Source organism: Coenobita brevimanus, chromosome 92 (genome assembly GCF_032717465.1).
Source record: "Coenobita brevimanus isolate Jiangsu-jjx chromosome 92, ASM3271746v2, whole genome shotgun sequence".
NCBI classification, from domain to species: Eukaryota; Metazoa; Arthropoda; class Malacostraca; order Decapoda; family Coenobitidae; genus Coenobita; species Coenobita brevimanus.
This window is the reverse complement of record NC_137045.1, coordinates 6,514,706-6,535,418: the sequence shown is the minus strand read 5'-3', so window position 1 is coordinate 6,535,418 and position 20,713 is coordinate 6,514,706. Positions and strand designations below refer to the sequence as shown.

General features: G+C 42.2%; 1 protein-coding gene across 1 annotated transcript in view; it reads left to right on the top strand.

The window, feature by feature from the left end:
* Nucleotides 1-1,332: 1,332 nt before the first annotated feature.
* Nucleotides 1,333-20,713, top strand: part of LOC145412047 (uncharacterized) — a 46,790-nt gene continuing 27,409 nt past the window's right edge. Inside the window, exon 1 of the mRNA XM_080281965.1 lies at nucleotides 1,333-1,942. Within this exon, the coding sequence (XP_080138091.1) occupies nucleotides 1,570-1,942 (373 nt within the window). The 5' untranslated portion in view covers nucleotides 1,333-1,569. The remainder of the gene's footprint in view (nucleotides 1,943-20,713) is intronic.

Sequence of the window (20,713 nt, the reverse complement as noted above, 5' to 3'; positions counted from 1 at the left end):
GGGGCCCAGATTCCATGCCTGTCGACTGCACTAGATCCATTAAGGCAGACAGTTTATTTATGCAAAGTCTCAATCTTTCTCTAGAACTCGATCCCCACCACGAAATGCCCCCTTTCCACTGCGACCACCCTCCCCGTGACGACTGCCTCTGATAACGACAGCAAGAGCGACGACAACGACCACCAATACAAGCGACCACATGGACTTCAGTGCCTCGTGCCCGTGCCTTCACATTCTCAAAATATCTCTCGTGCCTTCTCGCCCTCCGTCCGTCCTCTAAATGTGTACTCGTCAAGTAGCTTTGTGTCTGCAGAAGTTGCCCATTAATTCGTACTCCGAAGTTTAATGTTATGGCAGAAGTTAACCTTAAGTTCGAACTCTGAGGTGTGAAGTTATTGCAGAAATGGACCGTAAATTCGAACTCTGAAGTTATTACCAAAAATTGACTGCAAATTTGAACTCTAAAGTCTGAAGTTATTGTCCTGTTACTCTGAATTCTCTGTCTGTTACTGACCCTGGCTTTGATTTAACTACGGTATGTGATCGTTTGAATATTGTGTTTAAGTATTGTGTCTACAGAAAGTGATCTTATTTTCGAAGTTGGAGGTCTGTGCCACTACTTTTATCTGAAGTTACCATACTATTCATATGCTTCAGTTTCACTACAGTGTGCATCACTTCTTTATTTCAGAACTGTGTTTGTATCGTGACTACAAATATAAGTGACTAACCTCGGAAAAGGTTCAAAAGCGCTTTATCTGTCAGTCATAACTACAGTATCTTTGTAAGTGGCTTTACGTGGTGCCTTCTTGAACGCTGTCTTCACGCATCATCAAGTTGCCTAGAGAAAACACGGCTCTCGTTTTCTGTCCACGTTGCAGAGAAAACGGACGGTCGACTCACACCTGAACAAGGAAAGTCCGCAGCGCCATTTTCTGTTGTTGCCGCTGAGAGAGACCATTGGACGCCTCGCTGTCGTGTGTGCCTTGGCGGTGTGTCGTAGTGTCGTCTCGTGTCGTGTAGTCGTGTGTCATGTGTCGTGTAGTGGGGCAGTAGGTGACCCAAGTGGCATAACCGACGTGCCTTCCAAAGTCTCACGTGTGGAACCAATGTATCGTGACCGTAGCCCTGAGTAATGCTATTGTCGTACTGTATTTGTCGTTAATGTTGACCTGTATCCGTTATTGATGCCGTTGTCGTGTTGTGCTTTATTATAGGTCTTGCTGCATGCCTTTTGTTACGACTGCGACAAGTATAACAGTAGTGTGTTGAGGATCAGGAGGATAAGAAGATATACCTGTGCTGTGAGATATACCTGGGAGTGAAAGCAAGACACCAGGAGTTACAAGTTGAAGAAGTGACAGTGAGAGAAAGAGAAATCAGCGCCCGAAGGAGCAAAGGGAGGGTGAGAGAGAGAGAAAAAAAAAAAAGAGAGGGAGAGCCCAGTGAGGAAGCTAGTTTGTAAGCACATAGAGAAAGAAAGAAAATAAAGAGATAGAGGGAGAGAGGGAGCCCGGCGAGGGAACTAGATCCGGGAGCCAGGAAGCCGTCGGTGTGGAGTTCCCGACCATGTTCCCGCCGGGCAGCGCTGGCGGGTATGGGCAGGAGGGTGGGCAAAACCTGCTCACGCCCTCCATGTACTCCTCCCACGCCCACTCCCACGTCCTGCCCTACAACTCATACTCCGCCCAGTTGGTCCAGCCCTCCACGCCCTCCCCGTCCATGTGGCAGACGACCCCCGCCCACACTGCCCTCGCGCCCACAGCCCCACCCACCGAGCAGACCTTCTCCTCGCCCCTGGGGTTCAACTGCGGACGCGACGGGTACCTGCAGAGTGGGAGCCAGAGTTTACAAGCTCCCATCAGCCCCTACCAGGCCTACGCACAGATGAACCATGGGGTCTGGCGACACTACGATTCCATGGGACTCCAGGGCATCGCTAGTGAGTACCGCGTTATGCTTAGTTTTAATATATGTATGGGTAGCTGAGAGTTGGATATCATTTATACAAGGTGTCGAGAAATTATCTTTATAACTTTCAGAATTTATTGGTGAGGTTTGCGGGATATTGTATTGCGTTCATTATTATTATTATTATTATCATTATTATTATTATTATTATTATTATTATTGGTAGTAGTAATAGCAGTAGTAGTAGTAGCACATTGTATATTGTTCCCTGCAAAAGTTCAGTTCTTCCTAATCATCAGTAACTCACAACATTATGTTAGTCTGAGTAAAAGTGTATGCAGTTACTCTAATATGCTTGGTTAGTTAAACAGTGACTTTCAGCTAACTGTTACTTTTTACCACCAAAAATGATGAAATGTTTTGAGCTACTGAGAGGCAGAAAGGAGAACGTAACTTCTGAAGGCATCCGTACATTTTAAGATATTATTGTCAGATCAGTCAGGATGGGTATGTGTCTCTTTGATACCAATTGTTAGTTCTTGCATCAGGCCACACCGCGGGCAGTGTGTGGTGTGACCCAATAAATGATCGTGTAATAGGTACCAGTGAAGTGCATAGCCATGTTGATTTGACACTAATCCTTGAGAATATACACTTTAATGCTGAAAAATTAGAGTCAGTATACCATGTACTTTGCCTCCTATAAAATTTCAAACTTGTAAAGATAATTTCCGGACACCTGGTATTATTATGGCATAAATATGTTAGCAAATAATAACCACCGGCACGCATCCTCAATGACCTCTTTAGCTAAAATACACCTCATTCTTTATTACTCTTCCATAGTTATTTGCTGTAATCTTATGTGTACATAGATATTTTACCGTAGGTGATCCAGCCATTTAGTTTCATATTTGGAAGTGAATATGGTTAAAACAGAGAAAAGGGAAATTGCGTTTGGTATCAATAAGCACCGTTTCCATTGCTTCAAATGTCCTTTGTTCATATATCATTTTTTTTTTTCGTATGAGATACAGTATTAGCTTATCTTTTAAAAATTGTGTTGGTTTAGAGTGGTTTATTTAGGATACGTAAAATGGTGTTAGTTTATGGCCTAGTGGTTCAAACATGAACATTATTCTATATAGCCCGTTATGAGGAGAGCACGCTTTTTCTACTCATGAAAATTATATGTTAATGTCTGTCGTATTCCGTTATTTTCTATATTAATACCAAGGAAATAAAAACTGGTCGCTGTACTGAACTAGCAGCGAAGTGGGCCCTCCACAGCCACACCACACACTGTCTAAGTAGCCATCACAGTCACACAGTTATTTTGTGTGTGTGTGTGTGTGTGTGTGTGTGTGTGTGTGTGTGTGTGTGTGTGTGTGTGTGTGTGTGTGTGTGTGTGTGTGTGTGTGTGTGTGTGTTTCGCGTTAGTTGAAAGTATTATGTACGAAGGATACAAGACAAGACACAGGCACCATTATTTCACCTTGATAGTCACCTAATTGATTATCTGGCAGGTGTACGTGAGCAACACCCAGAAAGAAATAAAATATGGACAGATGGTTAGGTCTTTCAGGTGGAGCCAGGAGTATGGGGGATTGAGCTGGTGTATGAATGTGTGTCTGAGCCATCTCACTGGGGCTACTCTTGATAGTGTTTCCCTCTTTCTTTCGCCTCCCTTGTGTCCTCGATCATGCTTCACATCATCCTTAGGTGGGTTAGTGAATCGGGATGAACGGTATGATTTTTTTTATATCTTTTTTTTTTTTTTTTTTTTTTTTAGTTGCCTTCATGTCAGGACGAGGGATCAGCTTCCTGCATCATCCGGTTTACTGAATGACCCAAAATTATAGCTTTTTCTGTAGTGTATGTTCTGTGAAGTTGAAAGGATTGTATTTCTTATTCACTGTAGTTATTATTATTGAAAATGAAAGCACACACACACACACACACACACACACACACACACACACACACACACACACACACACACACACACACACACACACACACCCTACGTATGTCCTACTTATCGTCGGTTGAAGAAGCTGATATGCTAAATTAAGCGAGAGAGCATCACTAACGTGCCGGGCACTAAAAAACGCTTACTTAGCCTTCTGTTGGGAGGAAGAAGGGAGGGGAGAGAACAGGCAGACAGCAGCGGGGGATCTGGGCTGGAAGCAAAGGAATGGGGAGTTAAAGGAGGAGGAGGAGGAGGAGGGAAGAAAAGTAGGGCAGAGTATGAAAACAGTGGAAGGATGGGGAAAGTGTTGGTGAAAGAAAAAGTCAGGGTGATGATGATGATGATGATGATAGTGGTGGTGGTGGTGGTGGTGATGATGAGAATGACGAATAAAGAGTAAGGTGGGAAGCAATGAATGTAGCTAGGGCCTGGAAGAAGAAGAAAGCGGGAGGGAGGAGGGTATGTGAGAAGGGAGAAAGCAAAATCTAAGATGAATGGGGTTACGAACGAGAAGAAAGGGATGCTGTAGGGTGTGAAGGGTGTAGGAAAGACTTAGATGAGAAGGAAACTGGAATAGGAGAGGGTGTAAAAAAAAAAAAAAGAAGGCTGAACAGTATTACAGTATGATGTAAGAGTGGATGGGAATGGGTAAAAAGAGGGTAGGGCGTGGTGGGGAGTGAGGAGATTAGGAAGGGCCAAGATAAGAAGGGACGTAGGAGAGGATTAAAAAAAAGAATAGAAAACTAAAGAAGGATAAGAAATATGATGAGAAATATTAGTATAGTATAAGGATGGCCGGGCAAGGGGGCGGGGGAAAGCGTAAGGGGGAAGGACAAGGCATGGTGGGTTACTGAGAATTGTAGTAATATACGGCAGGAGAGAATATTATGAAAATGAAGAAGGGAGAATACTCAGGCACGGAATTATCAAAAGAAAGACTCCCCTCCCCCCCCCAAAAAAAAAGGACATGTGAGTGAGGACCAAAAACATGTATAGGAGGAGAGATGAGTATGAGCGCATCTGAAAGAGAAAAGTAATTAGAAACATGTAGGGCATAGGGGGTTACAGACAAGAGATAAAGGGTAAGGTAGGCAGCGTGCCATAGAGCATTGAGGAGGAAGAAGGAATAAGAAAAAGAATAAGAATGGGGAAAACCTAAGATATATGAGGTTATAAACAAAGGATAAATGATGCGATGGGGAGTGAGAAGCCTACATGTAGGGTGTAGAGGGGGGAGGACTGGAGAGGATTCAGTTAGAAGACAAGAACATTTAGTTTGGGTATGGGAGGTGTTAGGAAGGAGGATAAAGTTGCATAGAAAACAAGGACAGGGGCGTGGGTAGTAGATATGAATGTAAGTACAGTATTACGTTTAGAGGAGGAGAAGGATGAAAATGTGAAATGAAGAAGTAATATATTTTGTGGAGGTTAGGAAATAGGAGTAAAGGTCAAGATAATAAAAATATAAAAAAAACAGGATCCTGCAGGGATGCTGAAGTAAGAGAGAGTAAAAAAAAAATAAAGAGGATAAGAAAAATCTGGCGGCACTTAGATTAGGGTGTGGTGCAGAGTAGGAAGCGTAGGAAGGGCTTACAGCAGGAGGGAAGAGGATTGGAGAGAGAGAGAGAGAGATGGGAGGAGAAAATATTAGGGAAGTCAGGAGGAAGATGAAGAAAATCTAAAATATAAAGTATTACGAACGAGGAGTATAGGATGTGGTGAGAAGTGAGGGGAGTATGTATAGGGAGAGTCTGGAGGAAGAGGTTGGTGGGTAGAAGATATTACAAAGACGAATGAAAGGTATTTAGTTACGGAATGTGAGGGATAAGGAAAAGGGGAAAAGAGACTTTAAAAAAAAGGGGGGGGGAAATGCTGGGGTAGGTGGGAGTCGGAAAACTGGATGGAAAAGGGAAACAGGGCGAAGGAAAGGAAACAGGGGAGGAGGAGGAGAGGAGTCTGAAGAAAAGAGAAAAATGGAAAACTCAGCACTAGAAACAAGATAGGAGAGCCAAATGATCCCAGGGCAGAGGGAAAGAGTAGGAAAGAGAGTGAACGAAAGGAAACAAGTATGAGAGGCAAACTGTGCGGAAGTGGGGAAGCTGGTAGGAGAGGAGAAAGTAGGAATGGGAAGAGGAAATAGTGTGAAGTAGGAGACACAGGATGGGAGAAGGGAAACAGAGTAGGGGAGAGGAAACTAAGTGATGGAAAGGAAATAAACTAAGGACAACATTGTGAAGGAAGGCAAGCAAGGTAGCGTAGGGAGGAAAACAGGGTAGAGAAAGGAGAGGCACAACACCAGGAGCTAGCAAGTAAGAAGTGAGACAGGGGTGGGTGGGGGTGGAGGGTCAAGAGATCTCACAATTCAGCAGAGGTAACGAGCGTGGCAAATCCCTTCCATTGAGAGCCAGTATAGATGTGGCAGGTTGGGGGCAGGGGAGGCGATGGTAATGGCCTTGTCAGTGTGCTGGGGGCTTCCTGCTTCCACACCTTCATAACAATCAGCCACGTCCACAATGTAACACTTATAGTCCACCTTGTACCACTTGTCCCTCTAAGAGCTCCCGTCCACTTCATTGTACCACTTATAAGTAGTCCCCCCTCCCACTACCCGGTTGTATGGTACCACTTTTAATGGTATCTCTTTTTATCTTCCCGTTTTTTGTTTTTGTTTTTGTTTTACGTATATAACCTCACCCGATTTTTAGTCAGAAATTAAGATGATGGTGATGATGATGATGATGAAGATGATGATGATGATGATGATGATGATGATAATCTCTCTTCAATATAGTGTACCTGAACCACATTGCACTAAAAGTCCCTACACTTTAACACGGTTTCCTCCTGACTTCACTATACAGATCTGTGGCAAAATGGGAATTACATATATCTTGCCCTTCATTGCATGCCTCAAGGTTGTGATGTGTAGAGGCATTAGCTGGTATTACTGGTGTGGTGAGGTGGTGTTGTGAGGTAAAGGTGTAGGTGGTGTTGTGAGGTGAGGGTGTAGGTGGTGTTGTGAGGTGAGGGTGTAGGTGGTGTGGTGAGGTGTGATGAGGTACCTTACTGTTGTGAGGTGAGGGTGTAGGTGGTGTTGTGAGGTGAGGGTGTAGGTGGTGTGGTGAGGTGTGATGAGGTACCTTACTGTTGTGAGGTGAGGGTGTAGGTGGTGTTGTGAGGTGTAGGTGGTGTTGTGAGGTGAAGGTGTAGGTGGTGTTGTGAGGTGAGGGTTTAGGTGGCGTTGTGAGGTGAACGTGTAGGTGATGCTGTAAGGTGAGGGTGTAGGTGATGCTGTAAGGTGAGGGTGTAGGTGGTGTTGTGAGGTGAGGGTGTAGGTGGTGCTGCGGGGTGTGGCATTGGTTGTTGTGTTGTTGACAGACAGATAGAACGGCGTGTTACCAGCTGGGAGTGAAAGCATGATCACAGCCCCAGGTCACACCACACGTCTGCAATACAATCAGTTTCTCTCCCCGAACTTTTGCAGAATGATGTGGATTGTTTAGTTTAGTCATATATATTTATGGGGAATCTCTACTTTAGTCCTATTTATTTCGGCGAATCTCTAGCCCTATATAACCAGTGCAGTTTTGCTTTCACCACTGACCGTCTGTCCACCTGATTAGACATATTGTACTCTTTCTCCTCTAACTTGGCTTAAAATTCTGAGTTACAGCAATTGACTAACACACAGATGTGGTGCTGCTCACTAGGAAGCGCTATGGCGAGGATGTACAAGTGAAAGGCCTATAGTCCTTTCAGTTATAGTTTTTTTTTTTTCTTTTTTCTGATTACTGCTTCCACTTTAGGGTTTTATTTACCTTCAGGGAGACCTTCATGGTGAAAGTGTTTAATGAAAATTTATTCAAACTCTTTCACTACATGTTTCATTAAATCATTAAAGACTAAATAAGAGGGAAGTTACTTGAGGGTCATAGTGAAACAGTGGGAACATTTCTGATACATCAGGGTTGAAGTAATTGAATTTTGATTAAAGGACGTCAAGGGCAAAGCAGAAAAGAAAAAAAAAACTCCAGGTAATGTGGCTGAGGGACGTTTTAATTATATATTGACTGGTTTGGATTCGACTGAAATGTGAACCCATAACATTTGAAAGATGAGGTGTACGTGTGTGTGTGTGTGTGTGTGTGTGTGTGTGTGTGTGTGTGTGTGTGTGTGTGTATTCTACCTCCTTCTGTCTCACAGGAAGCCGGAAGGTGGGAGGAAAGAGGAGATAAAAGAGCGGAAGAATTACGAGAAATGAGAGAGGAAGCGGAAGAAGTAGCTAATAGAGGTGGCGTTGTGGGAGGGAAGATGCTTTGTAGGAGTGATGGAATTAAAACCGTGAAAGAGGATGAAATGAGAGAGATAGATAGATAGATAGATAGATAGAGAGAGAGAGAGAGAGAGAGAGAGAGGTGAGGGAAGTATGATGGAGAGAGTAGTGTGAGAGAGGAAGATCTGAGGGAGGCAACAGTGTGAGAGAGTGGGAGATGTGATGGAGGGTGGTGTAAGAGAATGGTGTGAGGGAGAGAATGTGTAATGGAGGTATGCGTTGGGGAGAGGGAAGTGTGAGGAGGAGGGAGGTGTTTGGGAGAGAAAGGTATGAAGAAGAGGGAGGACTTAAGACAGATGCAAGGAAGAGAAAGGTGTGAGGGAGGGACAAATGTAAGGGAGGTTTGGTTGGGGGAAAGAGATATGAAGTACAAGGAGAGGCGAGGGAGAGAGAGAAAGATGTTTAAGGGCTAGACAGAATGAGGGAGACAAGTGTGAGGGGAAGAGAGGTGTGATGGAGATAGTATCAACCAGGAGAGGGGTGGGGCCGCTCTCTTACACCACTCTGACATTATAGACTGTCCTAAACCTCACCCGGCCTTTCTACACCCTGTCCCTGCCCCTGCCCTCACCCTGCCTCCACCTTGCCCTTGCCCTCACCCATCCTTTGCTGCTCTCACTCTTTCACTGCTCATACCCCGTTTATTCTCGACTCCTTTGGCCTCTCTCAACCCCTGCTCTCCCTTACCCTCACTTTGTTCTAGCCCATTCTCTCATTTGACCATTGCCCTGACCCAAGCAGTTACTGACTCCCCTACCTCCTCTTAACCCATGTAATTCTCTCTCTTTTCTTTTCCTTTTTTCACCTGGTTTCATCCTATTATCTCATCCAGCCCTTGCTATCACCCTGCACCTGTCCAGCCCACGGTCTCACTCAGCCGTTTTACCTCATCACCCTTTCTGTGTGTTCACTCTGCCTTAGCTTACCTATTTATTTACCCTCTTGTCATTAGCCTGGTCCCATTTATTCATAGGTACTCCGGTTTTTATGTGTTTGCACTCAGGCTTTGGCATCCTCATTTTTTGTCCTCTCCCTTTGCATCACTTCATTCCTTTCACACCCTTCCTTCCTTGCACACCCTTCCTTCCTTGCACACCCTTCCTTCCTCCATATCCAGTTTCTTTCCTCTCCCCTTTATTTCATGCCTCACCCTACTTCTCTCTTCCTGCCTCTCGATTCCCTTTTTCATCCCACCTTCCTCACCCTGTCTCTGCGCCTGACCTATCCTGCCTCCTTCATCTTCTCTTTATACCCTACCGTACCCTACTTCTCTCTTCATCTCTCTGTGCCCCTCTTCACCATACAAGTCTCTTCCTCCTTCTAAATACAGTATATACCCTGCTTTACCGCTTTCACCTGCTCCCCCTCTTCCTCACTCTGCGCCCTGCCTGCCTCTTCCACCCTCGCTATGCTCAGTCTCAATGCATATCTTCCTCTCGCTATGCCCAGCTTCCCTCTGCCTCTCTTCATCTCTCTGTGTCTTGTCTCAACTTGCCTCTCTCACCATCTCTCTTCTCTTCCTATGTTCCGCTTCATCCTGCCCTCATCCACTCTTTATACCCAGTCTCATCCTACTCCTCTCTTTCTTTGTGTTCTGTCTCTCCCTACCTTATCAGCCACTACGAAGGAACTCAGTAACATAGACAACAGGCAGACGTATAGGTGCAGAGTTAAAGCAGACGCCCTTGTAGTGACGACACGCACGGCACTCATTTCATGCACTCAACCACATATCACTGTAGAAGGTCACACTGCAAACCCCCTCAATCCAGTGACGGATTTTCTGTTGTATTCTTGCCATATTTGCTTGATTTTATCCACCCAAGGATTGAATTTTTGAACTAGTTGGATTATTCTGAACGCCGTCCATACTAGCGTTGACTATACTTAAGTAAATCGTCTGGCCGAACTAACAGCAAGCGTTTATTATCATCATCATCATCAACATCCGAAATTGTCTGCTGGGCCCCTGATAAATACCACATTCTCCAGTCCCGTTATATGAGAATTTTCTTTCTGTAAGTAGGATCCTTTTGGTCACAAGCACTTAGTCAAGGAGGTGAAGCCTTGTAGACCAACAGATAAATATAAACTCTTCCCTGAAAGTTCTTGAAGTCTGTAGAAAAAAAAAAAAAAAAAATTGAACAGGGACACTGCTGAATTGTACCCATGCACCATTAACAACCGTTGACCCATGAAATACATTATATTTTGTAGACATGAGCAGATTTTACGCTTAGTCTCTTTAATTACGACTGCTCTCATTACAAAGACTACTTGCCTTATTTTTGGCGTGCTTCCCACCCATTACGCAGCTGGCACGTCTCCAGTGATAGAGCTGTTTCCTCATGTGAATGTTATCTCAGGCTTTTTCAAATCAATGACAGGTAAATATTGATGGGCAGACTCTAAATGTCATGTTGCTTAGGTGAGGCCGACAAACTTTTGACATTAAGCAGACACGAATGCGGGTGTGATACTGAGCGTACATGCATACTCGTCTGTGTATGGGCTCAGTTGTGTGTTTATTTATATCTTTTGCGGTACCTTATGTTTCTCCTTCGGTTCACGTGATGAGCAATATTAACGTGAATTGTGAGGGTCACCATACATATCAGTATATATATCTTTTTAATGCAGTGACATCCTTCATATCAAATCATTTCTTTCTCCGGACGATTTTATATTGTTTGAGGGAGGCTTTTTCAATCCCTTTCATTCTCCCAAGCTGAATAAAATCGTCTGGCAGTAGCAGGAATAAAATAGCAAGGGACGTAACTGTGTTGAGAGTTGATTGATATCAGGAACGTTTGATTATGTGGGTGTGTGTCTGTGTGGCTCTTGTTTATTCCCTCCCCCTCCCTCTCTTTCTGCTCCCTAACCCAACTCTCCATCTCCCTCCTCCCTACCTTTCCCCCTTTCCCTTCCCCTGCCTCCTGCCCACTCCCCCTTCCTTCTCTTCCTCCACCTCCACCTCCCCTCCCACAAGTACACCATTATTTCATTAGTGGTGGTGGTCAGTTCCAAACACACACACACACACACACACACACACACACACACACACACACACACACACACACACACACACACACACACACACACACACACACACACATCTGCGTTTGGGGACAGTGATCATGTGGGGCATCGGCCTCATCTGCGAGAAAGAAAAACTGGAGGAGGGGGGAGAAAGCAGAAAAGAAATCACCTCTAAAACTCATCTCAGGGAAGAATAACCCTTTCAGTTTGGTGACGTATTTTCTCATTTATTCTTGTTCTCTTTGGGGGAGACTTGGTACTCCAGGTGTTAGATGGAACCTTAATTAACCCCTTCACGACCACAGGTGTCTTAAGTTGGATAAAATCGCCTGGTGGTAGCGAGATAAACACTAGGAATATGTCACCGGATTGAAGTGATTAAAAGATGTGTGGTGAGGGTGTTTCCTATAACATAGACCTGTATTCTCATCGGGTAAGGAATCTCCCTAACACCTCTTCCTTAGCGATTTATTTTTTGATCCGGCTGGTTAATGTCTTCTTGCATGTTCTGTGAGAGTATGGAGATATTAGAATGATTTATTTCATGCCGATGTGGACAGTAAGATGTAATAGGTAAAATAAATCGCGTTGGAAAAGGTGTTAGGGAGCTTCCTTAAAAGACAAGAATACAAGCCTCCGAGTGGTGTAATCATGAGCGTAGTTGAAAATAATTATAGATACTGGAGGTGATTAACACTTGATGATGTCGATTCAGTGTGGGTATCTACTTCACGCTGGGGGCATGTCGGTCACACTCCTCCCTGACGCCTCATACCAAATAAATACATAAATAAAAAATAAAGAACCTATGGACAGAGAAGCATAGAAAGCCATTCTTAGCCGAGGATTACTAACATAAAAGGCAGGTGAGAGGCCGAAGAGGTGAAATATTAGATAAACGTTTGTCCCCTACTCTACCTGTCTCTGCCAATCGGAAATCTACGAAGTGAAGTAGTGTTACCTGCCATACAATTAGAGGTGTGTGTGGTAGATTTTTCAGGTCGTCATTTGTAGTTTATTTTTGCTTTCTCCTGGCGATCTTATTCGACTTAGGAGATATTGTACGAACTGAAGGGGTTAGATGTAGCCCTCATAAGCCTCCCCGGTAATAGAGGTTTTTCGTAAGTTATCTGTAATCGTCTGGAGGCAGGAAAAATAAGGAAAAGACGTCCCCGGATTGAAATGGTTAGCGTGCCTCATTAAAGCTTAGTGGACATGATTAATGGCTAATCATAGTCTAGTCCGATGTTAGCTTATTCATACAGAGTCGTTAAAACTGACCAAGATATATAGAGTCATCGTGTAAATAGCATCTCTGTTTTGATCGTAAATGTGTATTTCTGTAGGAACGTCAGTCACTGTATAAGTTCGATATAAAACAAGAGCAGCAAGAAGAAAGTATACGCTCCTTTCATATACCTGACATCTCACGACGCTAGTAAAGGTCGGAAAGTATATTGTGATGTGCGTGTTTGACCTGTTGCTGATCTTGCGCTAAAGGTAATATTATGTGGTACACTAAAGGTAGTATTGGATGCTGGCTGATTTCCGGGCGAGTAAAAGCGAGATGAGATCCGTCGCACAGAAAAAGATGCTATGAAGCATCATGTGTTACTTAGTATACGACTGTCTGTCTAGTATTGTTTTTACTAATGGCCTTCTTGTCACACCAGCTTCTCAGAGCATATTCAGGCTCAACTTTAGAGTAGCAACATTGAGAGCCATAATTTACGTGCCATTGGAAGCTTCGTAACGCAGTTTTCTTGGCGACCTGTAATTTCTATGGCACCTTCATATTGTCTTGTGTGTGTGTAAATATATATATATATATATATATATATATATATATATATATATATATATATATATATATTTAATATAAAACCAACCAAAGGATATATATATATATATATATATATATATATATATATATATATATATATATATATATATATATATATATATATATATATATATATCTGTATATATATATAATATAAAACCAACCAAAGGATAAAATATGTAATATGTAAAAAAAAATAATAATAATAATAATCACCGAGGACGGGGTGCTACGAAGCCACCTGTGTTACCGAGAATGCGATCAGTAATGTCTTTGGTTTGTGACAACACTGGGTTCTTTCTGCATAGATTTTAATGGTCAATAAATGAAGGATAAAACAGAACATATTATGCAAAATAATGTCTGTAGATTTGTTTTTTGATGTATATATGTATGTGTACCGTACATGTCTCTGTGTATACCGCATTGTTTATAATTATTCGACATGTGTGTATAAGCGTCACTAATGGTGTCTGTATGCACATGAGTTAGCAAGTGTTTCATTGCGCAGGCGTCCATGTGTTTGCGTGTATAAAGGCTTTACTTTTCCATTTATAAGTAAGTCTTAAAACCCAGAGAGTTTTCACCTGGTTTCAGGTAAACACACGATAATTATAGTGTTGGGTGATGTCAAACTTAACATATTTTACCTTCACACACACACACACACACACACACACACACACACACACACACACACACACATATATATATATATATATATATATATATATATATATATATATATATATATATATATATATATATATATATGCCCATGAAGCTAGGTCACTGAAGAATGATGAGGTAAGATACGACTGATCAATGCTTTTCGTCGTGTTCTGTAAATTGATGTCATTAGTCTGATGAATTTATGAGATATTGAGCAGTTTTACCTGAATGAACCCTTTCGCTGCAGTTTATGTGTACTTGGTGCTATATTCAGGCTTACGTCAGAAGATATGTATTTGAGGCTGAAATCAAAGCTGTCAGAGGCTTCAAAATCCATCACGAGTAACCGCTGCTGTCGGTGCATCGAGGAATATTTAGGCCAACAGCAGACGATTGTGTTCAGCTGAGGGAAATCCTAGCTGTCTGAGGGTTAAGGAAAGGTTATTATCTTATGGTGAAATAGTAGTGTGTAATAACGCAGTCAGTTATTTTTTATTCTCTTCATTCCGAGGACGTTAAATAATATAGACGCTACAGCCAGAGGTTTTGATTGAGGCTATGAGAGACTGAGGCTGGGTAAGGAGGTATTGAAACCCATTCACTATGAGTTTTTAGAAAGATTAATGGAAAAAAAATCGTGGTGGAGACTGGTTTAATTCGTGGCCATTGTTCACGTTGGCATAATGGACTTCGTTGCTTAATTCCAAGCGGTTTAATACACCTATATAACATCCTTTATTATTATTATTAGTTATTTCTTTTTAATAGCGACTTAGCTCGTATCATTAACATACAAGAGGATATTACCCCTTAAATCCAGTCACATCTATTACACTTTTAATCAAGCCACCGTTTTGTTCAGCTTTGGAAGGATCTCTGGTAGTGAACAAGTTAAACTTCTCATTTCAGAGTCTACCTTAATATGAACAAAATCGAGTAGAGATGAGAAGAACAGAGTAAATAAAGGTACGTCACTTTATTCAAGGGGTTATTGGGTGTTGTGCAAAGTAAGTCGATGAGGAAGAGGTGTTACGATGCCTTCTTAAGCCAACATGGGGAGAAAGTTACATGACACTTCACTTCGAATCTGAGTGTGTGTTTTTGCCCGTCTTACTTATTCCTTGTGTTTTTAAGTGTTCGTGCATTCAAACAGAGCTACGTTGTGCAGTCTTGAGATGGCGGTAAAACTAGAAACGCTGTCTTACGCTTATTTTTTGTTCTTTTTGACGATTTCAATGCGTGGTTTTAGATTTTTCGTGGTAGATGCAATTTGCTTGTAAACACTGGCGAGCTTGTCGTCCTCAGTCACAACATACATAGCCACAAAAATATATTCAACCTTTCTGGCTGCATATCTGTCGGCCATTGTGTGTGTCCAAGTTCCTCTCCCTCCCTCTCTCTCTCAAGCCTACTGACCTGGTTCTTGTGGGCCGGTTCTATTCCATGCCTACCTACCTACTTGCTTACGGTACAGCCGCCCCAAGAAGTGATGGCAGAGTTTCAGATTGCTTCGGTCACTGCACTGATATATTTTCAATGAAAACTTGGTGAATATGTGGTAAAACTTCTGTGCCTCCATTACGTCATATATATATATATATATATATATATATATATATATATATATATATATATATATATATATATTATCTCGCTAAGATTTACATAAAATTAAGTGATATACTAGAAGTTAACACTCAGATATACGTCTCCCAATTTGAACGATTCTGTAATGAATTATTCCGCGTGCGGAGCGCAGCGTAACCCATTTTCCTGATGTATTTGCTTCCCAGGATTTCAGATACAGAATCTCTAGTGTTGAAGACCGGTTAAGGAAAACTCTTGTGACTGCAATGCACCACCTTATTTTCATTTGCTGTGGTGATGATACAGCAACAATAAGGATACCGCAACAATGAAGTTTATCTTAGTAATGATACCCTACCTGCAGTAGCAGCAAAACCATTTTGATTTTTTTTTTCCTAGTCTTCCCCTCGCTTATAGCGACTTTATTCCTAACTGATGCAAAATTATTTTAAGCTGTAAGAAGATATGACAGATTTTACCCTTTTCTCATACACCAGGCAGCGAAGAGGACGAAAGTATGAGCTTATACTCTTTCAATGCAAAAGCACATACTTTTTGCTGTCCCTAGTATCCTTCTTTTAAAATAAACCTCTGTGTCCTGCTTAACCGAAAATGCTGATCTGAAAGTGTTAAATTCAGTGGCTTGTTTATGAACATTTGCATTTTATTTCTCATTCCAATTGGTTAGACACTGAGGATACTAGGCTATAACTCAAGTTTGTCATTATCCTAGGAGCTCCGACTCTCGGCAAATTTTCGGTTTTCCTTTTTCATTCATTGATAGTCCTCTGGCTTATATTAAAACTTCAAGAGAATTTTCTTAATGAAAAATTGGCCAAATGCTGTGTAATAACTGCATGTCTTTGAGTTAAAGTTTGTTTCCTTCCGTGCCTGGTGACCGAACCATTTAAAATAGCCTACTAACTTATGCCGCATTCCCGCTTTCTGTCGTCGTCCATGAAGACAACAAAAACGGAAATAAATGACTTTATTTAATTCCTTAGTATTGTAACGGGAACTATTTTATAAATAATAATGACTGATTTTAATTTATTAAAGCGCATTTCTTTTTAGTCTTACGCTACTAAAAAATTATTTTGTGTTAACTTATTATATATGAACTCCGCAAAATATTCCTGACTGTCCCTGAGCGATAGTTCTGAAATTTCAATTAGTTCCGTTTAGGATTTCTTATTATCATAACTAACGAACTGTGATTCCTACAGTTTTGAAATATAACGGTACCTTTGTATTTACTTATTGTTTTCTGTAACAATTTTACATAATAGGTTTCTCCTTGTAGCGATTTAAGGAAAAGTATGTACATTATCGTTGATCGAAAACTTCTGGATACTCTGCCGTCACTTCTTAGGCCGACTGTACATGCATGCTTACCTGCAGCCCTACCAACCAGTGCCCTAACTTACATGTCCACATCTTTATACTTTGATTTAAGCTACCTACCTGCCTACTTACGTTAAATCCTTTTGTACCTACCTACCTACCTTAATGTATACCTACTCCTCTACCTCATTACCCACCTTCCTACTTACCGTCTAATTTTTAAGTCTTACCTACTTATCTACGCCACTATATCTTCAATCTTACGTAACAATTTCTCTTCCTGCTTACACACCAACCTGACTATCTACGTTACTAGTTACCTGCTTACCTACCTGCCTGTTTATACCCGCCTGCTTTCCTACCTCACCTTTAACCCATCAAACTCTAAATTTTTGCAACCTCCTTACCTACCTACCTATCTACATACTGCTTATTTCCAGAACACCTGCCTGCCTACTTACCCGATTACCTACCTACCTACCTTTCTGTCGTCCAGCCAACTAATTTAGCTAATATTCTACCTAACTTTCCCAATCTGTCTACCTACCTGCCTACGTAGGTACCTACCTACCTACCTACGCGCTTGCCTGCCTCCGTGGTAATCCTGGCAAATAGACCATTTGCGTCCACTGGCAGGAGATGTTATGAGAGGAGTGCTGTTACATCTCTCTCTCTCTCTCTCTCTCTCTCTCTCTCTCTCTCTCCCCCTTATCTTTTCTTCACATCTCTTCTCGTCTCTTTAAATCGCATTTCTTCTCTTCTCTTCTCGTCTCTGCTCCTTTCTTCTCTTCTCTTCACCTCTCATCTCGTCTCTTACCTTCTCTCCTCTTCCCTTCCCTTCTCCCCGTGCTTGAGGCGTGTTGACCTAAAGCACACCTCCCAAAGATAATCCTGTACACTGGACTGGTGCTTTAGTGATATTGCCTCAAGTCAAACAACTTGGCTTGCACGTTTACAGCGACAACAACAACCACGGCGACAACAGCAACAACAACAACAACATAACTGCCAACATAAATGCAACAACAGTAACAGTAGCAGGGGGTCAGCAGTATCACCACGTTTTACTTACGATCTACTACTTCTTTGCCGAAATTCTGTTGAACTGATTTTCCTGTCTCCCAGATCAATGGAGAACGCACCAGCAATGCAGTGTTGTTACCAGATAATGTTATTTTTCCCTTACTGATTAATTAAGCGTTACACACACACACACACACACACACACACACACACACATATATATATATATATATATATATATATATATATATATATATATATATATATATATATATATATATATATTCCTTTTCAGTTTTCTTACGAGATTTCCGTGGCTGAGTATCTCACCTCTTCATGCTGCTTTCGGCTGAAGGATTTGGTAGGTTGAGGGGAAGGGGAGACTTCTTTACTTGTTATCCTTATCTGCTGCTCAGAGAGGTATAACAGTACTGATCTTCTCCCCAACAAACAGCCTCGAAACTACCATTATGTCTGTTGTTTGCTTTTCTTTGTATCTCCCTCAGTCTGTTACTCTTCCACTCCATATCCCCCTGATGCGTCACCACAACCTCTCCCGTTTCCCCCTTTAAATTTTTTTTTTTCCTCCTGTGTTGTCCTCTACATATCTCCCTCCATCTTTTGCATCCTCACTGCCGCTCTGCTTACCTAGAGTCAGCACAGAATCAGCAGTGTGCGTCACCAGGTATCTGCCCTCTCAGCACGCGCCCTCTCTCACTCACCAGGTCACAAGTCCACGCTGAGCCAAACGTCATTCACCAAAACAATTTTAGTTCGTCCACCGGAAATTTTCGTCCTTTTCCAGCGTATGTCCGGTAGCTAAGTGACAGAAAAATCCGCTACAACTGGTTTGCATAATTTTTGTAGTACCTTGGCTTGACTAGGACTAAATTTTAGAGTTCGTTTACATCCTTTATGTTGCGCGTCTTAATGAATAGCATCGTGGTAATCTCTTGCCACAACTCAGTGTCAGAAGCAGACAATACTGAGGGTCTCCAGCCTTTCCACAGTTCTTCTTCGTGACTAACATCATAATCTAATATCAGCCTCTTGCTAAAACTCAAAGCTCGAGTTGGATAGGTGACTCCGTGGCAGTTTTAGAGCGAGTTAAAGTGGACAGAGTATGCAGTAGGTCACACGTCCAATCATCCAAACACGCCCTCAGCAAAACACCCAATTAGTCACTCGGGTCAGCCAACACACCCACACCCACGCCGCTGACTCGCGTATTTTGAAATGACACTTGTATCTCCCTCCTTAAATCTGAATTCATGTAACGTAATTTTTTCACCTTAGGATAGACTTTTTGAGCTAGAGGGGGTAAAATAGCCTTTCTTATTATTTACCGTAGTATTGGACTCACTTACGCTGAATAAAACCGTCTGCAAATAGCCAAAAGTAAAACATGTCACCAGACTGAAGGGGTTATACTTTCGCTTCATGAAGTTTCCCCAAAGAGAAGATTATCGCTCTGTTGGCAGCAGGAATATAAGGAAGCCGTCGTGGTACTGAAACGGCTAACCCCTTCAAACCGGGGATTCCACAGCTTAAGATGAGGAGTGGCCAGGATTATTTTGAAGTGCAGTTTTGGCAAAGGAATCTGAGAGTGTCACAGAAAACGGTTAGGGCAGACTACGATATTATTCTTTTTTCCCACCATACCTTGCAGTGTTTCCTATGATCTATTGAGTAGGGTTGCACAGTTTTGCGGTGTGTGTTCATTATTTGCTTGCAGTCTTCATATGAATTATCCAGCTTGAGACGCCTCATGTTGATGAAGGAGTTAATGCAACGCAGGCGATATCTAACCCCCTCACAGTGTCGTCAGAAATTTGGTATTAAATTCTGTTTAACGGTCATCGACGATTTTGTTCGGCTCAGTCACGGGACCAAGTTTATATCAGATCCTGAGCGCCTTGCTACATCGAGGCGCGGAAGGAAGTGTGGAGGTTTGGTTCCTGGATGGACGTCTCATTTGGGTCTCTCCATCCAGGTAGCAGGGGCACCGTAGCAGGCTCCACATTACCCGTTCTCTAGTTATATGGTTACCACCCAGCGTTGTGAATGGTTTCCTGGGTTACAGGAAACCATTAGGCTTGTCACTCAGTGTAGAGCCACCCACTCGACATTTTGTTTTAATTCATGCTATCCGCAGACGACTTCATTCAACGTAAGGCAGAGTTCTGACAGTGAAGAAACGAGTGTTGGCTGTTCCGCCCCCCTTGGAAAAATTTATCACAGACTGAATAAAATCGTCTGGAGATAGCAAGAGTATTGATAAAAATAGAGAAAAGCATGTCATCGGAGTGAAGGGGTTGAGCACATCACCACTGGCTGCAAACACAAGCAATTTGTGGTTTGTATTTTGGCTGCATAGGGAGCGTTCGTAGTTCCTGTTCCGTGGCGATTTAGTTTGCGTATTGTACCATAAAAATGCTCTCCTTCGTTATTTATGTTGTTTTAGTACCGATCTTTTTTTTTTCATCAACCACATACCAAAAGATATTAATATCCAATAGGTAGAGTAAATCGCTAATGCTAAGGTGTAACAGAATCGCCAGAGCCACTTAGAATAGGATCCAAACATCTGGAACTAGAAATGATGATGCTCCGTTCAAAAGAAATTAGCAAAAATCATCATCATCATCATCATCATCACATACAGAAAATAAAAATCGAACAATGAACAGAAGTAAAAGGCACATCCACTAATAATAATAATAATAATAATAATAATAATAATTTCTGCAGAGGATAAAAATAGACCCCTAAAGTAAGAGGACGGTAGCAGAAGGACTCAAGTTGACAATTAAGGAGCAGAGCCACTTGGGAGACCGCTTAAGTGCTGTAGAGAAGGGAGGGAGGAAGAGGAGGGAGGGAGGAAGAGAGGGAGAGAAGGAGGGAGGGTGGGAGGGAGGGAAGTAATGGATTCCGCCACTAGAGGTGATAAGAGGAGAGAGGGAAGAAAGAGGGGAGTAGAGTAGGG